Source organism: Ruditapes philippinarum, unplaced genomic scaffold, assembly GCF_026571515.1.
Source record: "Ruditapes philippinarum isolate M1 unplaced genomic scaffold, ASM2657151v2 ctg5760_1_1_1_1, whole genome shotgun sequence".
In the NCBI taxonomy this organism is placed as follows: Eukaryota; Metazoa; Mollusca; class Bivalvia; order Venerida; family Veneridae; genus Ruditapes; species Ruditapes philippinarum.
This window is the reverse complement of record NW_026860347.1, coordinates 267,715-295,019: the sequence shown is the minus strand read 5'-3', so window position 1 is coordinate 295,019 and position 27,305 is coordinate 267,715. Positions and strand designations below refer to the sequence as shown.

Here is a 27,305-nt window from a genome sequence, read left to right as displayed (position 1 = left end):
CATTTTGTATTTTATCTAAGAGGTCAAGTTTCATACTGAAATGCGTTTCCCCATACCACATCCGCATATTCAAGGATTGGTCGGATAAACGATATATAAATAATTTCAAGAGATTTTCGATCTAACATGAATTTCAGTTTTCTCATTATGTTCAACCGTTTCCATGCTTTTTCATTAATATATTCTATATGTGAATGCCACAGGCAATTGTGAGACAAAAATAATCCTAAGTGTTTATGATCTTTTACGTCAGGTATAGTTTGATTAAGCATTTGAAGTGGTTGGTGATATGAATTTCTTTTTCTAGAGACAATAAGGGATTCTGATTTAGACGGATTGAAAGTGACAAGCCATTTTTCTGCCCATGCAGCTATTATTTCAATATCTGATTGTAATTGTTGTGCTGCAGTTTGTGGGTTTTCAATAACAAGATAGAGACTGGTATCATCAGCAAAAAGATTAACATTGGATTGAAGATCTTGGACTATGTCATTTATGTAGATGAGAAAAAGTAAAGGACCAAGGATCGAACCTTGTGGAACACCAGCTGAGAGAGCACCCCAAGAAGATTTGGCATTTCTTAGAACAACACACTGACGTCTGCAGATTAAATAATCCTGAAACCATTCAAATATTTTTCCAGATACACCATAATATTTTAATTTACAGAGAATGCCTTTGTGCCAGACTTTATCGAATGCCTTGCTTATGTCGAAGAATATAACTCGAGCTTCGAGACCGTCATCAAGTGCTTTGCAAAGTATGTCATAAATATAAACAAGTTGATTTACAGTTGAATCCCCGGGTATAAACCCAGATTGCACAGGCGTAAGAATTCTATTCGCGTTCAAATGATTAAATAAATGCTTAAAGATCAGTCGTTCAAAAACCTTTTCCATAGTGTTGAGCAGTGAAATTGGTCTATAATTAGAAGGGAGAGATGCATCACCTTTTTTAAAGATAGCAGTAACATGGGCTTCCTTCCAAGAAGCTGGTACTTTACAGCAAGATAGAGACTGATTAAACAGATTAGTTAAAGGAATAGAGAGTTCTTTTGCGGCTTCACGCAAAATTTTATTACTAATACCATCTGGTCCAGATGCTTTGTCGACTTTAAGAGATTTAAAAATATCTTCAGTTTCAGATGCAGTTAGTAAAAGATCGTTAATAACAGTGGACGTTGTATGTGGACCTAGGTCAGGAACATTTGAGTCAGAATTATCAATATAGGTTTGATGTAAGAAATAGTCGTTCAATAGGTTTGCCTTTTGGTCTTCAGAGAATACAATTTCCTGGGTGTTTTGATTTTGTAATGGGGGAATTGACGTTGTCTGTGTAGGTGAGATAAAAGATTTTAATATTTTCCACCAGTCTTTTGAAGATAACGATTCCTGTTTTAGTTTGTCCGATAATTTAGAGTAATAAATAGCTTTCGCCTCTTTAATCTGAGATACTATTTGATTTCTTATTTGTTTAAATTTCACCCAGTGCATATTGGATTGAGTTAATTTGGCTTTTCTGTACAATCGTTTACGTCTACGAATATTTGACCTGATAGTATTTGTTATCCATGGGGCATCTAGAGGTCTTACATATATATCCTTATTTGGTATATTATATTTAGAGATTATTAAAATTTGATTTGAAACGTTGTCTGCGTATTTACTGATATTGAAATCGAAACATTCTTCCCATTGGAAACTGTTAAAATCATTTCGAAGCTTGACGTAATCACCACGATTGTATTCCCATATAGTGCGTTGAAAGCATTGCTGTTTTGGTTTACGGAAAAAAACTGGAACATGGTAACGCTGTTCTTGGTCAAGGATGTGTTCGCCTACTCCAGATTTGATAATAGTATTTTTATTTGAAACAAAAATGAGATCGATCAATGACTGACTCGATTCTGTGAAGTGAGTTGATTCTTCAATTATTTGTTCCATATTGAATTGTTGACAAATTGAAAGAATTTTTCTATTTGTGTTAATATTAAATGCGTCATAAATAAAATCGCCTGTAACAATGATATCATTAATATCCGTGTCAACAGCTAATGAGATAGAGTCTTCAATATCATTATTGTAAAGTGTGTTGGAGTTAGGAGCGCGATAGAAAAGACCGATCAGGACACGTTTGTTATTTTCGAGTCTGAGCTCTATCCAAATATTTTCTACACGGTTTAGTTCTAAATCATATCTCCTTTTATAATGCAAGTTGCTTTTAACATATAACATAACTCCACCATGAGAATCAAATGTACGATCTTTCCTTTCGGGTTTATGAAATGACAAAAGCAAGAGGTCCTCCGACGATACCGAGTCGTTAAGCCATGTTTCCGAGAAAGCGAGTATGTCAAACTCTTTGAGTTCAGTAAAGAGCAGGTCAAGTTTATTTCGTACACTTTGAACATTTTTTTAATTTTTGGGAATTTTCTATTGAACTATATAACATTTGACCCATAATTATTGGACAAATTGATTTTTCATTCAGTTTTGACATAGTCAGTTTATACGAAAATCTTTATATCTTAATGAAGCTTGCGAAATAGCTACATTAAGCCTAGTCAAATATATAGACATGTAAGACGACATTTGCTTTAGTATGAAACGGAAAAGTTTGCAATATTAAGCAAACACTAAGATCGATGATATTATCAATGTCGATAACCATTTTTCTTGTAAATATATCACTTTGACAAGATGGTTTAAATGCACGTGTTCATATTATCTTAGTGAAATTCAGGAAAACAGCCGGTACGTCACAAGTCTTTTGTAGGGCTACGCCGACATATCTATCAAATTTATACAATGTTAGATGAGGGAAAAGAAAATTACCCAAGCTGACAGTTGTATGTGCATGAAACACACTTACTTTATTGTTCTTCAAAATACGCATAATTTATAGAATGGCCTTGGTTGGTGAGAAATAACTTGGGTCAGAAAACCTTTGTCAGTTTTGTGTTTGCTAATTCGATTGAACGTTTGATCATTTTGAATTTTAATTCATTGTTATTGAAGTGAAGGAATGTGTGGCTATCATTACCTCGATATGCTCAAGATTAGCTCTTAATAGCGTTTACTTGTTTCACTAGAAAAAATGAAAATACAATAGTACATATTCGCGTTATATAAAGCATTTCTGTTTTCGTTAATTTTAACTATTTAACCGTTTATTTGTATGTACGGCGCTTTATTAGTATTACAAATATTTACTTTTCATTTTAAAGATTTCTTCAACGTCTCCTTATAGTATACTGAGGTATATTGAAACGTTAGCAAACTAATATGAAACTTCATTTGATTCTGTTGACAATGTGTACAGTAAAAATATACATTGATCGGATATATTCGAGTACAAGAAGTTAAGTTTGTGTCTAGCAAAAATGTTGATGACAAGAAAATATTAAAAAGTAATGCATTAAATAATTAAGTTTCTGATAATATATCCCCCCCCCCCTTAATTGCAAATAAACAAAAAGAAAAAAAAGCTTACAAAATCTTTTATTTTCAGTCATTTTCGAAATTTATTATGATGCAATAGTTATTTATTTCATTTTGTAATATCTTGACTATTTTACAGAGACGCTGCACTTCAAATGAACGTATAGTAAAATTTAATAATTAAGGAAACGTTAAGAACCAAAATGGTAGTTGAAAAACATAAGCGTATCGTTATATGTTGGAAAGAAAAGGTAAACGAAAGCAAGATATCTAATAAAAAGACCGAGGAATAGATAAAAATACATCATTTATGAGATATTTTGTTTTACTTATGTTTGTTACATGAAATTCAATTACTCATAAACAATGTATTAAAATGTTGTTTTTATATTAAAGATTGTTTAAACTGAATGGGACATTGTAAAGTGGTATTCAATCAGCAATAAAAGTATTGCAACCAATGACCCAATGTCACCATTATGAATGGCGTTGTAAAGTGTCAGAAAATGAAAATATTTGAACTTCAGCTGATAATGTTTAACAAGGGTACCGATACATGTTTCCTTTATTGGGAAACGTTTTGCATGTTATTTAAAAATTTGAAATTAACTATATTATTAAGCCCTTATTTGGAATGTATTAGAAATATATTCACATTATGAAATATTCGGTGATCTTATCACTGTGATCAGTGATTAAAAGTTAATTTTAATTTTAATTTTTTTTTACCAATACAAGATACAAGTACATTTTTTAAATAAAATAAAATAAAATAAAAGTGAAAGTAAAAACATACGACGCTAACCAGTCATATGCATTTTCATAGTTTCCTTTCTGCTCTAAATACTGTATAACAAAATATTGCTATTCTGTTCAGTATCTCTATTTTTATTTCATGTTTTTAAATTTAAGACATAGTAGGATGCATATATTTGTAATAATAACGTGGTATACCGGTATATAATTTTCTTAGTAATTGCATTCACCTTCTATTTGTTTGCAAAATGTACATTTTCTTTCCGATCTTACAACGTTTCTAAGCCTGCTAGTCTCTGTATTTAAACGGTGCGAAGGCAACCTTAGTTTATTTACTGTTTTCTTTTAATTTGTTAAATGCATTTTATTTTTATTAATTCTTTACAAATCTAGAATGCCAGACCAAAAGAGAAGAACTAAGAATAATGCAAAGACTAGTAAAGTTTATTTGACATATTCCGAGATATCTAGTGCCATTCTGTACTTGTTTAATACAAAGTTTCTGTAACTGAGATCATGTGTAATATATCTGACTGAATCCAATCAAATATGTTCTGATTCAATTGACGATAAAAGATTTTAATATTTATATTAATAATTCCGAAGAAAATGTAAAATTAATAAATCACAAATGAAAAAGAAACATAGATGTCAATTTTGCCATGTGGAGACTAGTTTGTCTGTAATATACGTGCTAGAATGTATGTTATAAAATTATCTTCTGAAAACCATGTAAAATAATCTTTTAAGCAATTTGGTTAAGTATTATAGCGTACGAAACCATAATAAGAGTGTCTTGGACGTGTTAATGAGACTGTGTCAATTTCAGAAATTATTATTTCGCTTCCATAATTTGTCCAGCAGAATTCTTATTTGTGAAGCGGAAGTTCTGACAAGAAAGATAAATTGTGTTTTCCTGTAACAGACGTTTTATTTTCCTATAGCAGTGGACTAATCACTTCTAGCAATATCACTACATCAGCATCTGTTACAGCTTTCCTGGTGAATGCATAGTAAAATATCATTAATGCGAATTTTCATAATCAAACATTTCCTTACAATTGAAAAACAACAAGGACGGCAACCGAGTTTTATCAATTAAAGTGATATCTTAACTAGAACCGTGTTCAAAGGACACGGATGCCCCCACAGACAACATATACACTTAACAAATCTTATAAGTGTGCACCTTTTATGTCCTTACAACTTTTTCGTTTATCACTATATTTTTACAAAATTTTGCGTTCTGATTATTGACTGCATTTCCACATTTTTCACGTGCTCAAGCATGTCAATTTTAATTATGAGGTGCGTTCAACCATGAACGAACGAAATTCACACAATGCACGAAAAATTTGTGAGAATGGGTGAAATAAAATTGCACATGATATCCACGGATATAACAGAGATCCACATATTAGAAAAACACCACATTGGTAAATAAGCTTTACAACAGCGTGGTTTAGCCCTAGCATTGGTCAACGCTGGTGTACACCAAACAGAGGTTGGTAACACAATTTATTTGTTTAAATATTATTTTAATTCCTTTGCATTGTAAAAGCCGAATATCATTTAAATTCAGTTTCTACCTACGACGAACATAAAAGCATATTTTTTTATTTACTAATAACATGTCTGTATCATTTGTAGGTTGCGCCTCGCATGGGTGTACACCGGAATACTTAAAGAATGCTAATCATTAAGTACAAAGCAACTGACATCGTTAGTAACCTTCCTCACCAATACCAAAATGATCTACAACGGTATGTAGCATCGATGTGACGACGCTACTAGGCTGTAATGCACAGTCAGGGTGGGCACATACTGTATTAAGACATCATTTTGTAACATCGACTTTCGACATGCATTCACATTTTATAGAAATACATCTTAAATTTGTATCTTGAATGAAATAGAAAATAAATAAAAATGATAACGTGTCACTTTTCTGTATTTATTGAAAATTTCATCAAGACCGGGCAAATATTGATACACCTATGAAACCATTTATACATGCACACTTATAAGATTTGTTAAGTGTATAATTATGGTATATAGTGAAAAAATCAACAAAGGGCCATAATTCTGTTAACTTTGGTCGCAGCAAAAATGCCTTCCTTTACTACCATCTACACATTAAGGTTGTTCATCACTGGAAGTTTAAGCAAAATCTGCCATCCGGTTTAAGAGGAGTTGCGTTCACAAAATTTCTATATGGTATATAGTGAAAACATCAACAAAGGCCCATCATTCTGTTAAATTTGGTCGCAGCAAAAATTCCTTTCTTTACTACCATCTACACATTAAGGTTGTTCATCCCTGGAAGTTTTAGCAAAATCTGCCATCCGGTTTAAGAGAAGTTGCGTTTACAAGATTTCGGGGCGTACGGACGGGCAGACGTACGGACGGACGCACAAGTGCAACGCTATAAGCGCCCCCACTTTGTGGGGGCATAAAAAGTTTTTTTTGTTTTGCTAAGATATAGGTTATATGTTATAACATCATGATGCATGCCAAGGTGCCTATACCACGTAACTTTTTGTGATCTTCGCGGGTAAGAAAAATATATGTCCAGAATGTGTTTTGTTTCTTTCAACTCTTTTATTATTTCATATGGGATAAAGTATAGAGCCCGCTCATACTAGTTAGTTACAATTACATATCAAGTGTCTTTGGAGGGGGGAATTAGTATTCATTATAAAATGAAATTGCGTAAATATTTGAATGGTTACAAGAAAAGTCTTATTTTCTTAGAAAGCATGTAAGTGTAACACACAAGAATAATCGGGCTTTAATCTTAATTCCACGAAAAAACATATAAAAAGTTATGGAATAAAATATTACTTTAACAGTCTATCAAATTGGATTTTTACTCCAAACAGATCAGAAAAAGTTATTAAGGGATTTACAATTTTTTATTTAAATTTTGACAGATCTATTTTCTTATTTTCTATTTTGTTCATTGCACAGATTTTTTTATACTCATCTGATGACAATATCAATAACCTTCCTTCAAGTAATTAAAACAAAATATTCATTTAAAATACTGTTTTTAAGCTGCTGCAAATGGTTTTTGATTTTTTTTTATTCACGTTTTTGTAAAATGCGTTGAACTTCATTTAATTACAAAAAATAAATAAAAATTTAAGCATATCACGAGCTTTAAAAAGTTGCCTTGAACTTCAATTAATTGTTATTTTATTTTTCTGGTCCTTCGGGTTCATTGATTTCAGCTATTTTAAGTGTTGCGAATTGAGAAACGCACGAGCCGATGGTAGGGGCGTGAGAGATGTTGCACAGTTTCATTATTCCTCATGTACAGACTCAAATCGAGATTGCAATTTTCATGTAATTTTGTTGTAATTAATGCTGCCGAGGAATCACACTTTCTCAAGATTTTTATCAATTCTTATGTACCTTTTGGTGGCGAATTTAGTTTCTATAGGTATAAGATACGACATGAATTGTTAAGCATAACAGGAAAGGAAATTAAAACCTGTTATAATTAAGATAAGTTGTCATTATCATATGTTGTTTTGAAAGTAATATATTTCTTTTCTCATGAAACCATATTTTCTCTCACAATTGTTGCTTGGTTGCACGGGCAGCATCAAACCTTTGCTTAAAATGATAAAGGAAGACGAAATATATATTTATCAGTTAGGAGTTTAAGGTTTCACCGTCTTTTAAAACACATTAATTTACCTTTTTATACGGAAATCATGTTTATATCCCATAAGACGTATTTTCTTAGTTTCAGAGCACTTTCAGCAAGATGAATTGATTTGCAGAGCTTGTATTTGGAAAGCGGACGTTGTGATAAGATTTATGATTAAGTCTCTTCTGTTAACACCGGGAAAGTAATTTCTAGCAACATAAAAATTTATTGAAGATAAAGTTCCTACAAAAATTGGAATTTAATCTATTTTATGCTACCGTTTGGTTCAAAATGTTTTTTTAAAGACACTTTATGCAATGTTAACAAGCTATTTATTTAATATATGAATAATTTAAATTAGGTTATAACAAAGTCATAGGTTATACACAAACCATGACAGCCTATACTGCAATGTACAGGATATAAAAATACTGAAAGTGATGTACAACAAAAATCCCACATCATTGAACTAGTGTATTGAAAACATATTTTCAATTTTTTCTATCTGACACACGTCAGTTTATTTTCGTACAATATTGCAATGCTAATTGTTATAACTATACATGTATTAAGATTAAATAATTATCTTTAGAGATGACTCCACATTTAACCAAATATCTCATTTTCACATGGATTTTGACAATGTACAATTACAAAAATTCGATGATAACGCATATTTCTGTACACACTAATTAGTTAAATAATCTTTTTTTTGCATGCTTATTCAATTTTAATATATAATTTATCCAATGCAATAACTTCCAATGAAAACGGATGTTTACTTTTTACTATTCAACCAAAAGATATCTAAGACGCGAAGAGCATTCAATGTGCACATAACTAAATTTTCTTGATTTTTTGTGATATTTAAAATTTCAGAATTGAAATCAAATGGTACATGCAAATATTTTACTTTGCAACTTTATACCATGCTACTTAGATAAGTTTTCGTTTTATTTAAACAACATTAAGCGCATTTTGTATCAAATTTAATCATTAAACTTGTTATATTTTGCTGAGAAAAATGACAGAATGTTTTCTTTAGTTAACTTATCAGTACCAATATTCATATCGTTTCAGATCGTGAAACGTCAGGCAAAAACATGAATGTTACCTATAGACAGTAACAGGACCGTTTTATTCACGAACGTTAATTACTAAAAACTTATCAGACCGAATCACTGAACGCATGAATAGGTTGTTACGTCAATGTTACGTCAAATGTCAAAATTTAATCTTACTGAATGATTAGACGGAAAAGGCTCTTTATTGTGATTTTTCTAAGTAAGGAAGAGCAATCACACGAAGTCAGGTTCAGTCAGTTTGTAAAGCGCTTAGAATTTCACCAACTTTTTCGTCATTCTAAAATATGTATTAAGCATTTTCAACATCTGATTAAAAAATATTATTTTATCCAACAAAGCGCATTCTTAATTTTAATCTTAAAAGAAAGGGCCAAGGTACGAATTGAGGTATAATTAGTCAATCTGTATGACGCAACAAACTAACTGCGTCATATTTATCCGACATGTAAATAGTCATTTTACCCATGATATACATATAGTGTATGAGATAATGTTGTTTGGAAGCGAAGTTGTTATATTTTGAACGACTATTGTAAGTAATATAAAACTTTTAGAAACATATGTATATATTGAAATTGTTTATTTATACTAAAATGAAGTCAGATGTATATGAAACGCTTCAATTCTATTAAAATAACGACTTATATAGTTCAGACTTTTAGTTTTAGTTGATCTTAGTAAGTAGAACTTAACAATTTACAAATACAAAATAATGCTAATGCTACTGTTTTCAGCAAGAGGTATCTGACAACGTAATATCAGTTGATATTTTTCTCACAAATTCATTCTTGCTCCACCTGATGCTTTATAACTATGCCAAATAAAAGCAGAAGAAGATGTCTTTGATGTAATATCTTGGGGAATATGAAATAAATACATATACCGAATGAAAGTAACACGAGAACTTAATGTCATTGTCAGCCTTTCTACAACACATTATCACGATATCATATAAAAATTATATGGAAACGGTTAAAACGGAAATCCATATCATATTGTTTACCATTTGTTTACGTTTCCTACAAAAATTGTTTCGTTGTTGTTGTACGTTTTCAGATATAAATATATTAGTATACTTTTGGCGCATCGTGATCATCTATTGTATACGTTACATAAACTTACCATTTATTATGCAAAGAATATTTCAACATGAGGAATACTAGGATTTATACCAACAAGTTGATACGGAATATGTTATAATTGTACTGTTCTGATGAAAAATATTGTTTTATGTAATTGTGGAAAGATTTTTTTTAGCAACCACGCAATCAAAAGTGACACAATCAACCAGCATAGAAAAGTCATGCAATATTCTGTGACAATTATCTAATCTGTATACTTTGGATATCATACTTTGCCTACAATGAGAAAAGGAAAATGGCCAGTTTTGTAGTTGTTCTTATCTTAATCACGTGCAATTAACACTTTGTGAGAATGGTCTCTTTCTCTGTGACCATAAAATGTAAATGTAACTATAATTTCATAAAGATCAGTTGAACTAATATGACTATCTAAATTATTTTCAATTTTCAAAGATCTCTAATTATGATATTACTTGAAACGATATCAATAACAAGTAATTTCCCGTAATTCAGGATTTTCATTGTCATTCTAACTGTAAGTTATTGACGATTATACATCAAAATTGTAGATGTTATTTTCCGATAATTGTAAAATGTAAAGAAAATTTATTTTTAAATTATCAGATTTCAAATATCTAAGTGACGAGGCTATACATTTCACCTTATTTCATCATTTACATGAAAATGTTATTGAATATAAATGAATATAAAGCCGATTCTGCAAGGAAAAGAATATATCTTGTAAAGGAAAACAGATTTGGCATCGATTATAGACTGATTAAACATTTACCATATAATGTGTTACTTGCATACACTTTTTTGTTCAAACCTCAGTCTCTGATCCCAATTGCAGTATCTTCAATTTTATTTGTTAGATGCTTAGGCAAAAGCTACGCTTTGAGATTAATTCATTACATTCACTACAAACGAAAATAATATCAGCTCTCTCTCTCTCTCGTAACACATACACATGGGAATAATGGCGGAAAATATTCCATAATGAGTTCATTAGTTGATACAATTAGTAAGAGTTATTGTCGCAGTTGCTATAATTCAAAGAATTTATTTCCAGCGTTTGTCAAGGGACATTACTTGTAGAGGTCAAATCGATATATAATCTCAACTTGATTGCAACTATTCAAATTTCCTGAATTATCATCCACTTATGAATCATTTGCCAGCATTATTGTATCTGATTACAATATTTATATGCGCATAATAAGAAACAATCCAATTCACTTGACATTTGTAACTTGTTACAATCATGAGTGTTTTATTTTCAGTATTTGTTATCTTATTGTTTTCATTTTTATGCTTGTAAGTTTTAAAAGTATTTTACCTGTCGATATGCTTGTACTAATTAGTATAATTATGTGTAGCGGTACGTTTTATGTTGTTTTTACTTTGCATTTACTATGTGCAAAAAACATCAAATTTTCTTGATGAAAACTTTAAGACATACTCGTGATCTAAACTGTTTTTAACATATGAATCTTCACACTTCATTTGCATCACGTGCATAATTATTTCTTCTTATGTATCATTAAATTAGTGATTAGCCTGTCCGTGCTGTGCCTTGTGCCCTGTCCTGTTTTTGTTTGGGGTCCTCCGCTGGGTCGTGTGATGGTTGCGTTCATTGAACGCCGTCTGTCCTTGTTTATCATATTTCAAGGGTGTAAACGGGTGTCAACAAGGATCTAATTATGTGATGATATGCTAGAAAAATCTCTTCTGATAATACTACTTTACTATGATACAATTTTCTGTATTCATTATTACTATAGTATTAAGTAACAGAGAGGCATTAATAAATTTTGTAAACTTTAAATACTAGTAATACCATGACGTAAATTTAAATCTCTTAAATTGTTTCAGAGATTTACAAATGTCAATATCGTTTCACTTGGTCGGTCAATATTACGAATTATTTAAAAGAATTATCTATAAAAAATGACTTAAAAATATAAATGTATTCCAGCTTTAATTTGTTTTCAATCATTATCTATATTGATAGGAATAATTCGTTCACTGTTAACAGGAAGGAGGCAGCGTCTGAAACAAGAAAACTCGATCATCTTTCTCATCACAACTTCCGCTTAACAAATACGAATTCCGCTAGACAATTCATGGAAATGAAATGTTAACTTCAAACAAAAGATACAATCTCACAAACACGTCTCAGACATTCTGAATATGATTTCCGTACGATAAAATGCTAAACCAAGTTGTTATTCTGGTTTTACAAAAGAAAATTGAAAACATACCCTTTCCGAAATGTACTCTATAGGCATATTGTTTCCACCGACGCGTGCTGCCATTTAAGATCATTTTGCCGTTCGTGACAAGTATATATTTATTATTAATTTATAAAAAGTAATATAATCTGATTGTTAACTCATATCACAATATCTTTAAGAGTCTATAACGAGTATCTAATTTATGTGTTCGTTTTAAATTTCAATATACCAATATTCTGAACATAAAACCATTTTCCTTTGATTCATTACAATACAATTTGTTTATCTTTGAAAAAAACAATTTATTTATTGATAATACTTAATACATAAATGGATTTGATTAAGTCAGAGATATGGTCTCAAGTATACGAAATCGTAGTGGCATTTGGTATTTCTGAAAATACGTTACTCATAACTTTATTCGTTATATGCATTATTCATTGTCATTCTAATTTTATCTCACTTTCCTCGAATGAATCTATAATACCCTGACAATGTAACAATACACGTCTTTTCTGGCAGAAATGATCTGGCTAGATTGTTCCTAAACGGATAGAGGATTAAACAGGAGATACATTTCTGTGAGTCTTGGCATTTTTGATAAGTTCTATGATTGTATTTCAATGACAATGAAACCTAGAGTCTTATTGTATATTGTCCATATTCATATAAACGATATTTGTAATGACGAAAAGTAATCAAATTATTTTACAATTAAGTAAAGGTGTTTTAGCGACGATCTATGTGCCTTGAAAATTAGCATCGTGATAAGAATTCAAATTTTCCGTCGTTACAGAATAAAAAAACCTTTTGCCTAAAACAGACGTTAAGAACAATGAACGAGTAATAAAATCTCCGAAAATCATGTACACATTTGTTGTAATACGAATTTATTTAAATTAGGGATTGTCAATAGAAACCAAATATGTTTGTAATAGAACAGTTTTATTACAAATATTGAACAATATTCACTGTTGATAACACAGACGTTTTACAGGTTGAACAGCAAAGTGTAAAACCTGGTTTGTAACCATATATTACCATTTTTCCACTAAAATTTCGCACCTAGGTAATTGCATTTGGTATATTACGTATTTTTGATATTAAGTAAAAATGATATTTTTAAAACAATGTTTGTCTGACCATTTATGGATATGCTTTTTTTCAAACTTACGCGTACGGCGTCAACATTATTTTCCAAAATATGAGATGAATTAATGTTATTTCAAATGATTTGTCAATTACATACACAAAAGAATAGTGGCGGCAAGTATGATAAAATGAGTTCTTTATTGTTAATAATTTCTGAGAATATTTTTTTTAAATGGTGTATTTTAACGAATTTATTACCATCTTTAATCATCGGACATTTCCTGTAGAATAGAATCGATAAATCAATAGAGCTTACTTGCTATTTTTCAACGCTTCAATATTTCAATATGAATAATTGCCCAGTAGTATGATCAGACTATATGTAAGATAAACATTTACTAATGGATTCTCTCCCATATGGGGCTTCTAATCTAAAGCCGGTGCAATGGGGCATGGACGGAGGCTTGTACTTTCCAGTACAGTTCATAAACAGACACAATCAAACCGGCCCTGACACATTTGCAACCATCGCTTATACTAAGCCGAAAACTGAGATCTTCCTCAGCCAGTTAATTTGGAAAGCGGTTAACAAACCTGTTCAGTGTGATATAAAAATGAATAACGAATGAGCGGAGTTCTATTCACTCACTTGAAATTGTTATTTCGTAATAAATGACAAGTCTGTTCTGCGCAAAAGGTATTAGTCATTTTTATGGCATTTGTTTTTTCGTTTTCTAAAGGTCTAGAAATAGAATAGTTTAACACGTTATAATATTAATACATTCCCATGTTAATTCTTTAAGCTTAAGAATTTCGCCCGTTGCACAGATATAGCAATATTTAACAATATTGACACAGTTTTATTTGTCTCCTATGGCATGAGTCAAATTGAATTCTTATCAGTCACAGAGATGGTCTTCTGAAAGCGACCCTTGAGGTTATTTATAAGATGCATTATACTAAAGAATATATCGTACGCAGTTATTTGGAAACAACAAGTAAGTGAAATCAGTAATTGAAATTACTTATTCAAATAAGCAAAGCATATCCAGGTTGACGTTTGGAGTAACATTATATTTCTGAAATTTATTATTTTTATCTCATTGTTTTGACCACTAAATAGAGTTAACATTTATATAATGAAGATTCTGTTTGCATATCAATTATTGCAATTTATTGGTGACACAATGTATAATTTGGTATACAAACGCTTTAATCTCATAACATGCATCATGATAAAGAATACAAAAAGAATAACTAACTAATGAAAATTATCATTATCATAGCACTGCCGCAAATTGAACATAAAGTATAATAATTGAAAACAACCACGCTATACCAACAGGTTTACAATATTTTTCCACATTTTTTACTTTTTTATATTTTATTCCACATTTTATAGTCATTGTCAAGCCTTCAGTAAATATATCTTGCCGCTTTTCCAACTAGAGTAGTTACTTTATTAATTTCATTCATTTGGTTACAGTATAGAATTACTCTAACTTTTGTTGCTGAAAATGTAACATTGAGAGCTATTTTGTAGGAAATGTAAGAGAAGTAGTGTCTGTAATAAACCGCGAGATAAGAAGATATATGCTGCCAATAAAAGTGTCTCCATCATGAATTTATTCAATTAAATTACAGCATTGTTTGGCTTACAAAATCTGATAAGACTTTTTGTCATGTAAAGTGACATTAACCTGATTATAAATTTTGATAAATAGCTAGTAATAAAATGTGTTTGTAGGATTTAATCGAATATGCCTATTGAAATAGGGAGAACAACAATTTGAATAACCTACCAGCAAAGACTATTGTGTTTGGAATATTATAAAAAAAAATGTTGCCTTTTGCCTGATGTAAATTCAATTAAAAAGCAAATTTGCTTTATAAGTATGGCTTTCATATGCTTCTCAAGCACTAAACGTGTGCTATATGCTCTTTAATTTTAAATGTTAATTCGAGAATACATCTATAATAAGAAAGTCTTTCGTCCATAAACCAATGAGTTGATGTTAAAATTGTAAAGTTAATTTAATATCCTTCAAAAAACTGTAATTTTGCTGTATAATAAATTTATAGTAAAAACTTGTTCACAAGTTGTATGAGCTTCCCATTTACAATATCTTTAGAATGGTGAATATCAACATTAATCGCTAAATGCATGCATCGATATACTATCTTGATAAATTAAAATGAATCTGTATATAGCACAGCAATAAAACTTCTGTGAAATAGAGAATTTAAAATAATATTTAAAATAAAGATCACATATACTTTGTGTATTTGTTTTCTCTCCTTTCCATTTAAATTCAGTCTCATGAGTTTCCGATATATCTAATATACTTTGACAATATTACAATACCGAAGTCTTTTTTTATAGCTTATCTTGATTTGTAAAACGGATGTAGCTGATAAATTAGGAAGTACATTCCTGTAATTCATGGACATGACAGTATGTTCGTTAGAAAAATCGACATATTTCTGTTTCAGTGACAACCAATGGTTTCTGCAATAAATTTGTCAAATACCTTTGTTTGTAGGAGCATTTATCATAGTTGTCACATTCTTGAAAACATTATAGCTTCATATTATGATCAATTAGATAAGTTTAATTCCGTTAGAATGAACGCTTCCAAATTTCAATTTTACAACGGAATATCTTATGTACATAATCAATACACAATTGTTCAAGTATTGATCTATCTTAACAGATAACCATCATGCTCATGATTGGACTTCATTTCAGTTACCAAGATTATAGGAGCAGAAAAAAGAAACCAGCATGAGATGCACGCAATTGTTTTATAAACACGGTATAGGGGATACATTCAAGTATATTGGATGCGACATGTTTTATACCAGACAGTTTGCATAGTTTTTATGACAAAGTTATCTTTGAGTTGCAACACATGTGTTTACTTGTAAAGTACTAATGAAAATCCTTTTTTGCATAGACATCTTTCAAACATTTTAAATAAAAAAATCTCGTAAAATCTATAATCATTTACTTAATACCCTTATAATTATATCATAATTTCATTACTTGCGCAAATAACACATGTTGGTAATCCGCAAAATCGCATCATAAAAGTATCTGATTATCATAGTATTAAGATTGAAAATAGTGGAAGTAAAATTGCATAACAAACGTTATACATGTGCATACCTTTACTTTATAACTGCTATAGGTAGTTTGTCATCTACAACAATATTGATAGTAACAAATAATTATCTCTAGATAATTTAAGATAGTATTCTAAGCCTCGGGACAAATTAAGTTGCAAAGATAATAAGATGACATTACCATGTTGATGATGTAGAAGAAAGTATGGCTAATGGGTAAATGTGATGATTTCTTGTAACAGGTTTTAGAAATGAAAGGCCATCGTTGCGTCGAGACGAGAAATGTTTTGATACGTTATAGCCTGAAACGTTTAACAATACATAACATATTGTGATTTTCTTCAACATAACAAGCTATTACACGCCTTAGAAGAGAATACAAAAATTGAAACTTAGGAAAGAAAATTAAAAGTAAGTAAGTAAGTACGTAAGTACGTGAGTAAGTAAGTAAGTAAGTAAGTAAGTAAGTAAGTAAGTAAGTAAGTAAGTAAGTAAGTAAGTAAGTAAGTAAGTAAGTAAGTAAGTGTAAGTAAGTAAGTAAGTAAGTAAAGTAAGTAAGTATGTGAGTAAGTAAGTAAGTAAGTGTAAGTACGTAAGTAAGTAAGTACGTAAGTAAGTAAGTACGTAAGTACGTATGTAAGTAAGTAAGTAAGTACGTTATTACGTAAGTAAATTTTATTAGAGTGACATTGTAAGTAAGTAAGTAAGTAAGGAAGTAAGTGTAAGTAAGTAAGTAAGTACGTAAGTACGTATGTAAGTAAGTAAGTACGTGAGTACGTAAGTACGTAAGTAAATTTTATTAGAGTGACATTGTGCTATGTACAATATAATAAACATACATATAACAAATTACAACATCCGGCCATGTTGGGCCTATAAGTCACTTTCAACTATATATAATTCATATAAATAATAAACAGCTGAATGTGATGAGCAAACAGAATGACCAAACAACATTATGTACTACTATAATGTATTGAAATAATTAGTTTTATGAACAACATCAATTGGTATCTAAGTTTATTGTTTGTTATAAATAATATACATCTACATAGATACAATTAGCAATTAAGATCAGTAGAACAATGAAAGATAGAAATTTATGCTCACCTATTTCATATAATTAGATGTTAAAAATCAAAAGGCCATAATTCTACCAAAAAAACATGGCACATGATCACAAAACTTGTGTGAAACATTAAAGTTGAAAACCTTGTTTCGTCGCATGTCAATGTTTCTTGTTATGACAATAAAATAAAAATCAACATTAAAAGATATTTGTTTTGACAATAACAATCATTCTTGAATTGTTTGTTCCCAGGAAGCGATTGCAACATGGTTAATTGAATCTAAAACGAGCTATTAAATAATTGTGAAAGAGAACATTGAAAACTGCTAATTTTATCTATACTATAACGTTCAATGCCTATATCCCCACAGACTTGACTATTTATTGTAAAAGAAGATTTAATAATGATTCGTACATTTCTTTTTTTATAGGATTTATAAGAAACTTTAAGTTTTTACTTGATAAATAAGGTTCAGACCAAAATTAAATAAATAAGGTTCAGACAAAAATTATAATAATATTCCTAATTCCAGATTAACACTAGCATCATTGATGTTTAACATAAATCACCGCGAAGTAAAATATTTAAGTTATTCTTCGCGTTCTTTAAAGCTTCACTATGCTGTAAATCAAACAAATCTTGTTCCAGTTTTAATCATCGTATCTGAACTTTGAGATTGTTAAGCTATGATAGTGTTATCTCAGACGACAGTGATATAATTTGCATTTTATATGAACATGAATTATACCAGTTTTGGTTATTTACTTATCTTTGACTAACAGTTCTTATTTCTTTTATCTTTTTTAAACATTTTGCTCGCTTTTGACGTGAAAAATCAAACAAACCGATTGCCAATGTCAGTGCAGTTAAGATTTGCTGTAAAAAAAAATAAAAGATTCGATAAGTCATGAACCAGATAAAAATTTAGAATCATTGGCAATGGTAATCATTATAACCGTCCAGTGAACAGGACAACAATTAGACATTTATAAATACTGTTGTTATGGATTAAAACACTTAAAAACAATTTCAAGCGTTTAATGTACATGCACAAGAATGAGCACTAAATGTAGGTTGTAGGTAAACAGCAATCAAACATAATAAATGCAAAACGAATATATACATTATCAATTATCTAATAATACATTAAAAGCTAGTTTTTTCTTTTCTTTTAAAGTTAAAATATAATAAAAATCATTCAATTGAAAAACTGATACAGATAATTTATATATTACATGCAAAGTTAAGCGAATGATTTAAGAAAGTGACAAAATTAATAAATATATCAAGGCATTTTGAAACAAATTTGATAAAATATATACAATAAAAATACAATACAATTAAATGCATCGGCTACACGCGTCCTTTTTCTTCTTTTCAATGTTATTTTGTGCTATCCTATAATTTACTATATGATAAATAAATCAATAATGTAAATTTAATTAAATATATTGTGAAATATTTGATTATATGAATACACACATATCCACACTTACAAAAAAAAGAAAGAAATAATATATTTTTCCGGCGGCAAATGAAATACCTGCATTTGAGACGAAAACCACATATGCATGTATTATGAATGATCATAATGTTAAGTTCACATACTCTGTGAACTTCATATCTTTCGTCCGTTAACAGGTCAACATTTTGTCGTACATTATTGATTTTTATCTTTGAAAAAATTCTGAATGTCTTTTGTTACAACAAAGGAAATGCCAAGTTCACTTGGCACGAAATGTGACTTGCTTTGTATTAACATATTGTCGACAATAGTTTTTGTTGTATTTGTCAAACCATAGTGTCAAAGAAAGACCATGATAAATTGGGAAATAGAATAAATTGACATTGATATTATTCTTAGAACAGATTTGTTGTCGGCCGCATTTTCATTTTCTTTCAATTTCGAAACAATCTTTTCATGTACTGTCCCAGTCGGTATGTGTATATTTGTCATGCTAATGCTTTCGGCTAATGTAATTCAAGACATTTCTTTCTCTTGCCATAAGTGTACATAATAAAACGTTTCAAAGCTTTTGTTGCGATTAGCCTCAAGTTACATTTTCTATTTTACTATCATTGTGTAAACTATATCTGATACGTCTACCACCTTATTGGAACGATACCTTGAAGCTTGACAAATTGTCTGAAATAACTCTTCGAGATACCGTCAATATTGACGGAAATGGTTTTGAGATAAATAAAATTGGTCGAAATTAGTATTATTCTGTGTAGATGTAGATTTATTTTCAAAGCAGAAATAGTTGTGAAAATATTGTTTAGATATTCAATATATATAATTTTTATGGATATTATTTAAAGGCACATTATTCCTCTTGAACGATTGAATTTTGACTTCTTTACAAAGGGCAAACATGAGAAGTTTACCGTTTAAATAATGGTTTTAGAGCATTTTCGATGCTTGTTACCTGGGGAAAGTAGCTCTAATTATGAGATTATTTGTCATAAAATTAGCAAAATGTAAATAAAGTAGTATTTTGACGTCCATACAAACTATTCAATCTCTATGATGGCTTAATTGTTAAAATGCAACAGATGTAATAGATTGCTCAGGTAATTGGCCAATGAGCATTTTTTTTGAAACTATAAAAGAACCCAGAAATAAAAAAAAAGAAACAAAAAGCTTTTGAAAAATTAACGTAAAAGTATTTTTGTGGCGTAATTGGCCTTTAAACAGTATTTGTATTAAAAGAAACGAAATTTAAAAGTAAACAAAATTTACTTATTTACCGTCCCCGAATTTTACTAAACGTACTTGAATTTTACTATACGTCCCTAAGAATTTATCAAACGTATATAAAACTTAATACACTTACACGAAACCTACTAACTGAACTCCCCGAATCCTACTCTGGCTATAATGAAATTACTAAACATATTAAAAACCAATTTTATTGTAAATAGTATTTATGCGCCGTCAACTCGTAAGATTTGTGTCAATTGTTTCAGCGAAACATCAATTTAGTTGCTTTAAGTGAATTAAAACTATATGGTTGATAGAAAATTCCAAACCAATAACCCTTTGGATGTTGAAAACCTGGGGTTGCATATTCTCCATTCAAGTTGACACCGCCACACTGATTATACCACCACGCTCCATGTTGTCCTTGTGCACAATTTTCAGGAAGATAGGGGTCGCGGTCGACGTCTTTTGTGGTAAAATGCATACCGTTCAGATATGACATTCCCAAGTCTGAAATATCATCACCTGAAGAAAATGTGGAACTAACTTTAACATTGTTAGTATTTATAAAGTTTAAATAAGCAGAATAGAAAGATATAACAGTTCATTTGTATGACAACTTATATTGGCGGTTATATTTCGTACTTGGTTTTATTTGATACTGTTTGGTTGATGACATATATGATATGAACAGTCTGGCGTACGAGGAATGTGAACTGTCAGTCGGAAGGATCCAGCAATAGCAGTGACACGATCCGGTGAGTAAAGTACATGCCAAATAACCCTTGATTTTAGTCGTACTTTAATGACGACAGTACTGGTTAGCTTTAGAAAGCGAAGACGAAAGTAATAAGTTTTAGAAATAAATAGGTTTCACAACCTAGTTAAAAATGCACAAACTAAACATGCATTACGACTTGTTTGAAAACTACGGTTTATTTAGGAGCATAAATAGCCTTTCAATATATTGTAATTGCTTATATGTTTTTTTTTGTAGTTAGACTGTATTGTTAGTTGCCATCTGTGGAAAGTCTGCAACATAGAGAAAAACAGAATTATAGAAGAACATCCAAAACGACAAATCCATGGACAATACTGGAAAGTTAAAGTTACCGTTCTAGCGCTCTAGCTACGGCTAAAGCAAAATTCAAAGTTCAATCATGAAACTAGTGCAATTTTGAATTTAGGAACATCCGCAGGTGTGTCATACGGCGGCTAGAATAGGTTTTAATAATAAAGTTGGAATACCTGAACCACTCATGTTTAAAAATGTTAAATAGAAGGAGAAATGAACACTAACATGCACCCACAACATCAATGTCGTCATCGATCTTCAAGGATCGAAAATAAAACATATCTGAAGTGATTTTTTACAGCATCCATACGTCACATACTATAAAAGTGGCAAAAAAAAGAGAAAAACATAAGAAAAAAAGTAAAATAAAAATAAATATTAAATAAATAAATAAATACAAATGTCCGTCATTTTAACAACAAACTATGCGCCAAATGTACGGGAACAAGCCAAAATATTTAATCAACATACAAGCTTACATTTTAAAGATACTGTAATTCACCTTATGGTTTTATATCATAAATATAACGCTCAAATGAAGATTAATCAAATTATAAGTTCCAAAAAAGCATTACTTTTAAAGATAATATCATATAACCGAATTTACATTTCTTGTTAATAAAGGAAGGTTATTAGAAAAATATTTTCTATAAAGTCTAAGTCAATTTTTTCAATACGAAATGAATGTTTTTATGTTAATGATTACACATAATGTGGACAAATATTTGCAGTACATATTTTACATATTCTTCGATGTTTGGAAACTGTTTTAGAAGCAAAATAATATACATATATAATGTTTCACTTAAGTGTGGTAACCACTATAATTACAACATACAGGATGTCGTTTTGGGCATTTATTAAGAATTCCGTTTTCCTCTATTTCATGTTTGAATAAGCTTCAAGTCTCTCGTGCATTATTTTCGATTCCGTAAAACGAAAACAAATTACCGGCCGTTCCTTGCCCGGGATCAAGATGGATTGTGTACTCTGGACCAGCGTCAAGATGAAAGTTCTGAAAAGTTTCATAAACTGTTGTTCCATCACCATCTGTTAGGTCCATTCTAAGTTCAATTGGTCCATTTGATACTATTTCCTGCATAATCCCGAGACCTGGATAATGAATTAAAAATTTGTTCTTAGTAATAAATGATTATACTGTTTTTTTAAAGTACTTTGTATAAACATGCCACATGGAAATATAAATTAAAAATAAACTAAATATCATGATAGCAGAATAACTTATTAAGGAGTTTAAAAAAGCATACCTCCATATTGATGCTAATTTTTATGAAAATTGTAATGAAGATGTTGTGAAGTGAGCAAAGAAAGTAATACACTTATTGTAATCGGTGCCACTTAAATTACCATAAAAGATTATAAAGTATGCAAAAATAGCCCTTACTGCGTAAGAATCACAGCAGAAATACTTAACAAGTTAATTATTACATGAATCTTGATTCTTTTTTACTTTTCTTAAAATCTGAGAACATTTTTCTCATCTCAAGTTTTTCTTAAAATATGTTTGCTCATCTGGAGGCATGCAACTTTATGTCAATTGTTTATCATTTAATATAAACTTACCTAGCCAGAACTCTGTAAACAGATTTCCAAATCCGTTTTCGTAGTCCGTCGAATTTCTGTAAAAGTCTATAGAACCATCAAAGCGATTCTGAAAGACCTGAAATGTACAGAAGCGATAAAAACAACGCCAGAATCGTTAAATTATAACAAACAAAATAATATGTATTTCATCGCCTTTCAGAACTACAATATGACATTTAACATAGAAAAAGCATTTAAAAACAGAATCCCTTAAGAAAGCCCATGTTGAAATGCAGAAAATGTTGCAGGCTCTGTTTGATTGAGCCTATTCATGGCGCAAGTTACCGTCTACGCCCCCTAGCACCGGCTTAAGCAGTTTTTAGTGAGTCAACATAAGGACAATTTAAATCACACAAGAACATCCAAAACGGCAAAATTGAAAATCTCAATTATATTACAATTATATGAACCAGTTGTTAAAAACTGCTTAAAACCTTAATAAATAGCATAATGATATTATTGTAACCTTGTAATATTTATGACAAAAAATGTTTTTAGAAAGCAAAAAATAAGGCCTAATGAATGTAAATTACAAACTCTGTTTGATTGATATGTAATGACCATAATACATTACAAGCTAAGAAACGCCGATGGTATCACAATAAAAAAGGAGGGAAAAATATATACATTTTTATTATAGTCAATTAGTTTAAAGGGTAACAACAGTATGCATATCAATTTGTTTTGTCTAACATCACATTACAATCGCAATTTAAAGTTCATAAATTATGAAATTCAGATACATCCATTGCTTCCCAAGAGACGAAATTTGAGTAAAGCAATCATTTACACTTTTTACGTCAAGCTTCATTTCGTGTCAAATATTGAACTGCAAAAAAAGAGCCACTGAAAGCATATTGTTTTTGTTAAATACAAAATTAACCACAAAGAATATCAAACTTCTGTGAATTTGGAAAATATCTACTGACTATGGGTTCAATCAAACAGAGCCTGTAACATTTTCATTTTTGTCGTGTTGGGCTTTCTGTAGGGATTCTGTTTTTTCTATTGTATTATCTTATTAAACATTAAAGATCCTGTATGTTGTATTTAATGTTGTTACCACACTTAAGTGAAATTTTATATATGTATATCATTATGCTTCTAAAACAATTTTCAAACATCGAAGAATATGTAAAATATGTATTGCAAATATTTGTACACATTATATGAAATCATTAAAATATATGCATTTATTTCTTATTGAAACATTTGACTTAGACTTTGAAACTTACAATATTGATAACTCTTTATTAAGCATTATATTTATTATATAAAACCATAAACAATTGTGTTTCTGAATCTTTAAATGCTGCCCGGAAACTTTCATTATACCAATAGCTTATACCTATAACATAATTTTGTCACACGACTGGGGATTTTCTACAGACACATTACTAATTGAGAAAGGAACAAAATGGTCGCTCGTGTACATGCTCATAAGATTGTGTAAAACTTAATTCACCGACTTCCCCAGTTCAAGATTTCCTTACCGTCCATCCTCCACCGTCTGTGTCCATGTCACAGACAACTGTTACAACTTTACTTGTCTTCCATAGTCTTATTACATGTTGACCGCTAGTTGCAGCAGGATTTAAACGAAGGATTCCTTTGCAGTCAGTCGCTGAACATATATGTATAGAAGAAAAATTTTATAAACTTATAAACCCATTCAAGAATATCAAAATGTAGACTTTGCACATACATTAAGCAAATTTCATGAATAATTAAACATGATTCATTACTTCTACAAAGAAACTAGCTCACTTAATGGAATGTTTAACAGAGTAATGTACCCGGAACAAATAATACTTACGATACTACGACAGCCTTATACATATACATGTATGAAATGTCTGAGATCAAAGGAATTGTTAGCTTTTACATATCAATACAAATTCATATAACTTCGGATAACTTTTACATTCACATGAACGAATAGATCACATTTCCGAATTTAAATCATACGTAACCTCATAAGAGCAGACATATTCATCGGCTCTACTTCAGAAACCCATATATTGCATATACGATACACGGTAATGTTAAACATGAGGGAACGAACAACTTTTTTTATTGTAATGCTATTCCCTTTAAAATACAATAAGCATGTACCTAGTTTTTCTCTGCAACTGTGACTGCCTTTTCTGTTGGAGCATTTTTGATTTTCTAGACATGGCTGATTTCCACAAGACCCAACCATCTTCTGAAATAAAATGAAATTGATTTTGTGCTCAATTTAAGCTCAATAGAAACTTGCAATACATAAAATGTTATATATCAAATACTATTTTTATTTGTATGTTACAGGAGGCGAGACGATTGGAAAATTCCCATATACGATATGCAAGATATAACACGAACAAAACAGTTCGAACAACAACACGAAATATAAAAAAAAACAAGATTAACTATGAAGGGTGTCATTCAATGAAAGCATCTCCCCTCACTGGACCACTTATTTTAAAACTGTACTTGTTTGTAACACAATACAAAGATCTCGAAAATGAGTGATGACATGAAAATTCCGGACTCGTTTTGATTGAGTCTGTACATAAGGGATAATGAAAAGGTGCAACATCCCCAAGCCGCCAATCACCGGCTTGAGCAATTCTCATTTTGCAGCACTTAAAGGTTTGGAAACAATGAACCCGAAAGGCGAGGAATATATAACAACACTGAAGTGAAGTACAGGGAAACATTTAACAGCTGCCACACAACACTTGTTACCTGTTGTCGTGAACTATAAAAGTCTTGAAACAAAACACTCAATATGTAGAAACTGTTTCTGGTCCTAAAACAAAACATGCACTTATTTAGAAACTGTGTTGCAGCGTAAAGTGACACAAACAAGTATTTAAAGAACTAAAATGATAAGACATTTAAATCGTTTTATCATTTCACACTGTCAAAATAACATAAAGTATATAATTTTGAAGATTATCTTGATACTTGGATATTAATAAAATCTCAGTCGTTCTTCTCTATCTGAATGTAACAAAATGTCGTAGATAGTGTAACAGAAATAGAATTCAATTCATTACAATTTTATAATAAAAAGTAACAATTTAAAAGATAACATGTTTTTGTTACGTATATGGTGTAACTTTGAAATAATCGACATATCAATTATAAAATCTTAACTTTTTATAACTAAATTGATTTAATTTAGAAACTGGCGTCGGATGTCTAGTAAGGTATGACCATCCTAATGCATTTTTCCGCTTTGAAAGGTATTTAAAAGGCTAGAACTACGGTCAATCACATTGACATTTAAGGCCGTGGAAGGGTCGAAGTTTTTTCTTCTTTTTTTTAAACTATGTATCTCTCATATCCCCCAGGAAAGAAAAAAGTGTTTAATTTTTAGTTATTTAGTTAATATAGGTAAATTTGGTACTTGATATTTTCAAAGTGATGTAAAAGTGATCTATTGGAAGCATTAATCACAACAAAATTGCATGAAAATTGCAGTCTCCCTCTTAGTCCGTTAGATGTACTCAAAAGAGGAAAGCGTAGCGCCCAACTGAAAAATGGTTGAACAAATTGTTTGTTTGTTTGATTTTACGCCTTTTCCCAACAATATTTCAGTCACATAGGCGGGTAGTTTGCTAACCATTGTTAACCAGTACTAGACTACCTTCCTCCGCGCTAAAATACCAAAGCATCTCCCGGGGATCGAACCTACGCCAGAGAGGTAACTGGATTAGAAGTCATCGACTCTAACCCCTCGACCACGGAGGCGGATGAACAAATAATTGGGTCATAAACTCTTTTAATAAATCATTTGGTTATTTTAGTTAAGACAGCAGAAAAATTAGTATTACTCAGCAAACCAAGCCTGCATCATTTTCAATTTTACCGCGTTGGGCATTCTTGAGGGATTCTGTTTTTCTCTATTTAGAGTTCAGTGAACGTCTCTCTCCCATTAAGATCTTTTTTCATGTTGTAAAATATTCTTCATTTGCATTTTATTCAAATCCAAAGTTTTAGTAAAATAAGATGAAAACATATTTCAGCCATATCTACAAAAAAAAAAAAAACACAAAAAAAAAAAAATGAAAAAAAAATAACAAAGCAAGGACAACGTTCAAAGGATGCAGCCCCCGACACACCAAAGTAGGCACCAAAACCAAAATTCAAGTTTATTAACATAAAACTTACTAGTTTGAGTGCTTCTTTATTGAAACATTATTTGAATATTACTTAAAGCTACATGCCTCCAGATAAGCCAAAATATTTCAATAAAATCAAACTTAACCGCCGTATGAACACATCTGCGGATGTTTCTAAATTCAAAATTTCGCCATTTTCGTGTTTAAATGTTGAATTCTGCTTAGCCGGTGCTAGGGGTCGTGGACGGTCACTTGCATATTCC

The 27,305-nt window shown here is 30.5% G+C and overlaps 1 protein-coding gene across 1 annotated transcript; it reads right to left on the bottom strand.

The window, feature by feature from the left end:
• Nucleotides 1–18,783: 18,783 nt before the first annotated feature.
• Nucleotides 18,784–23,679, bottom strand: LOC132759730 (ficolin-1-like). Its single transcript, XM_060751549.1, has 4 exons — nt 23,674–23,679; nt 22,910–23,006; nt 22,277–22,438; nt 18,784–20,775 (listed from the first exon to the last, which is right to left on the bottom strand). The coding sequence occupies exons 1-4, from the start codon at nt 23,677–23,679 to the stop codon at nt 20,513–20,515; spliced, it is 528 nt and encodes a 175-aa protein (XP_060607532.1). The 3' UTR covers nt 18,784–20,512.
• Nucleotides 23,680–27,305: the final 3,626 nt, after the last annotated feature.

Excerpts from the sequence above, each read along its gene's own strand:
- LOC132759730 (XM_060751549.1), bottom strand. Across the intron at positions 22,439-22,909 it reads GTTTACAGAGTTCTGGCTAG|GTCTCGGGATTATGCAGGAA; the intron begins GTAAGTTTATAT and ends TTCATTATCCAG. Across the intron at positions 20,776-22,276 it reads TCCCGGGCAAGGAACGGCCG|GTGATGATATTTCAGACTTG; the intron begins GTAATTTGTTTT and ends CATTTTCTTCAG.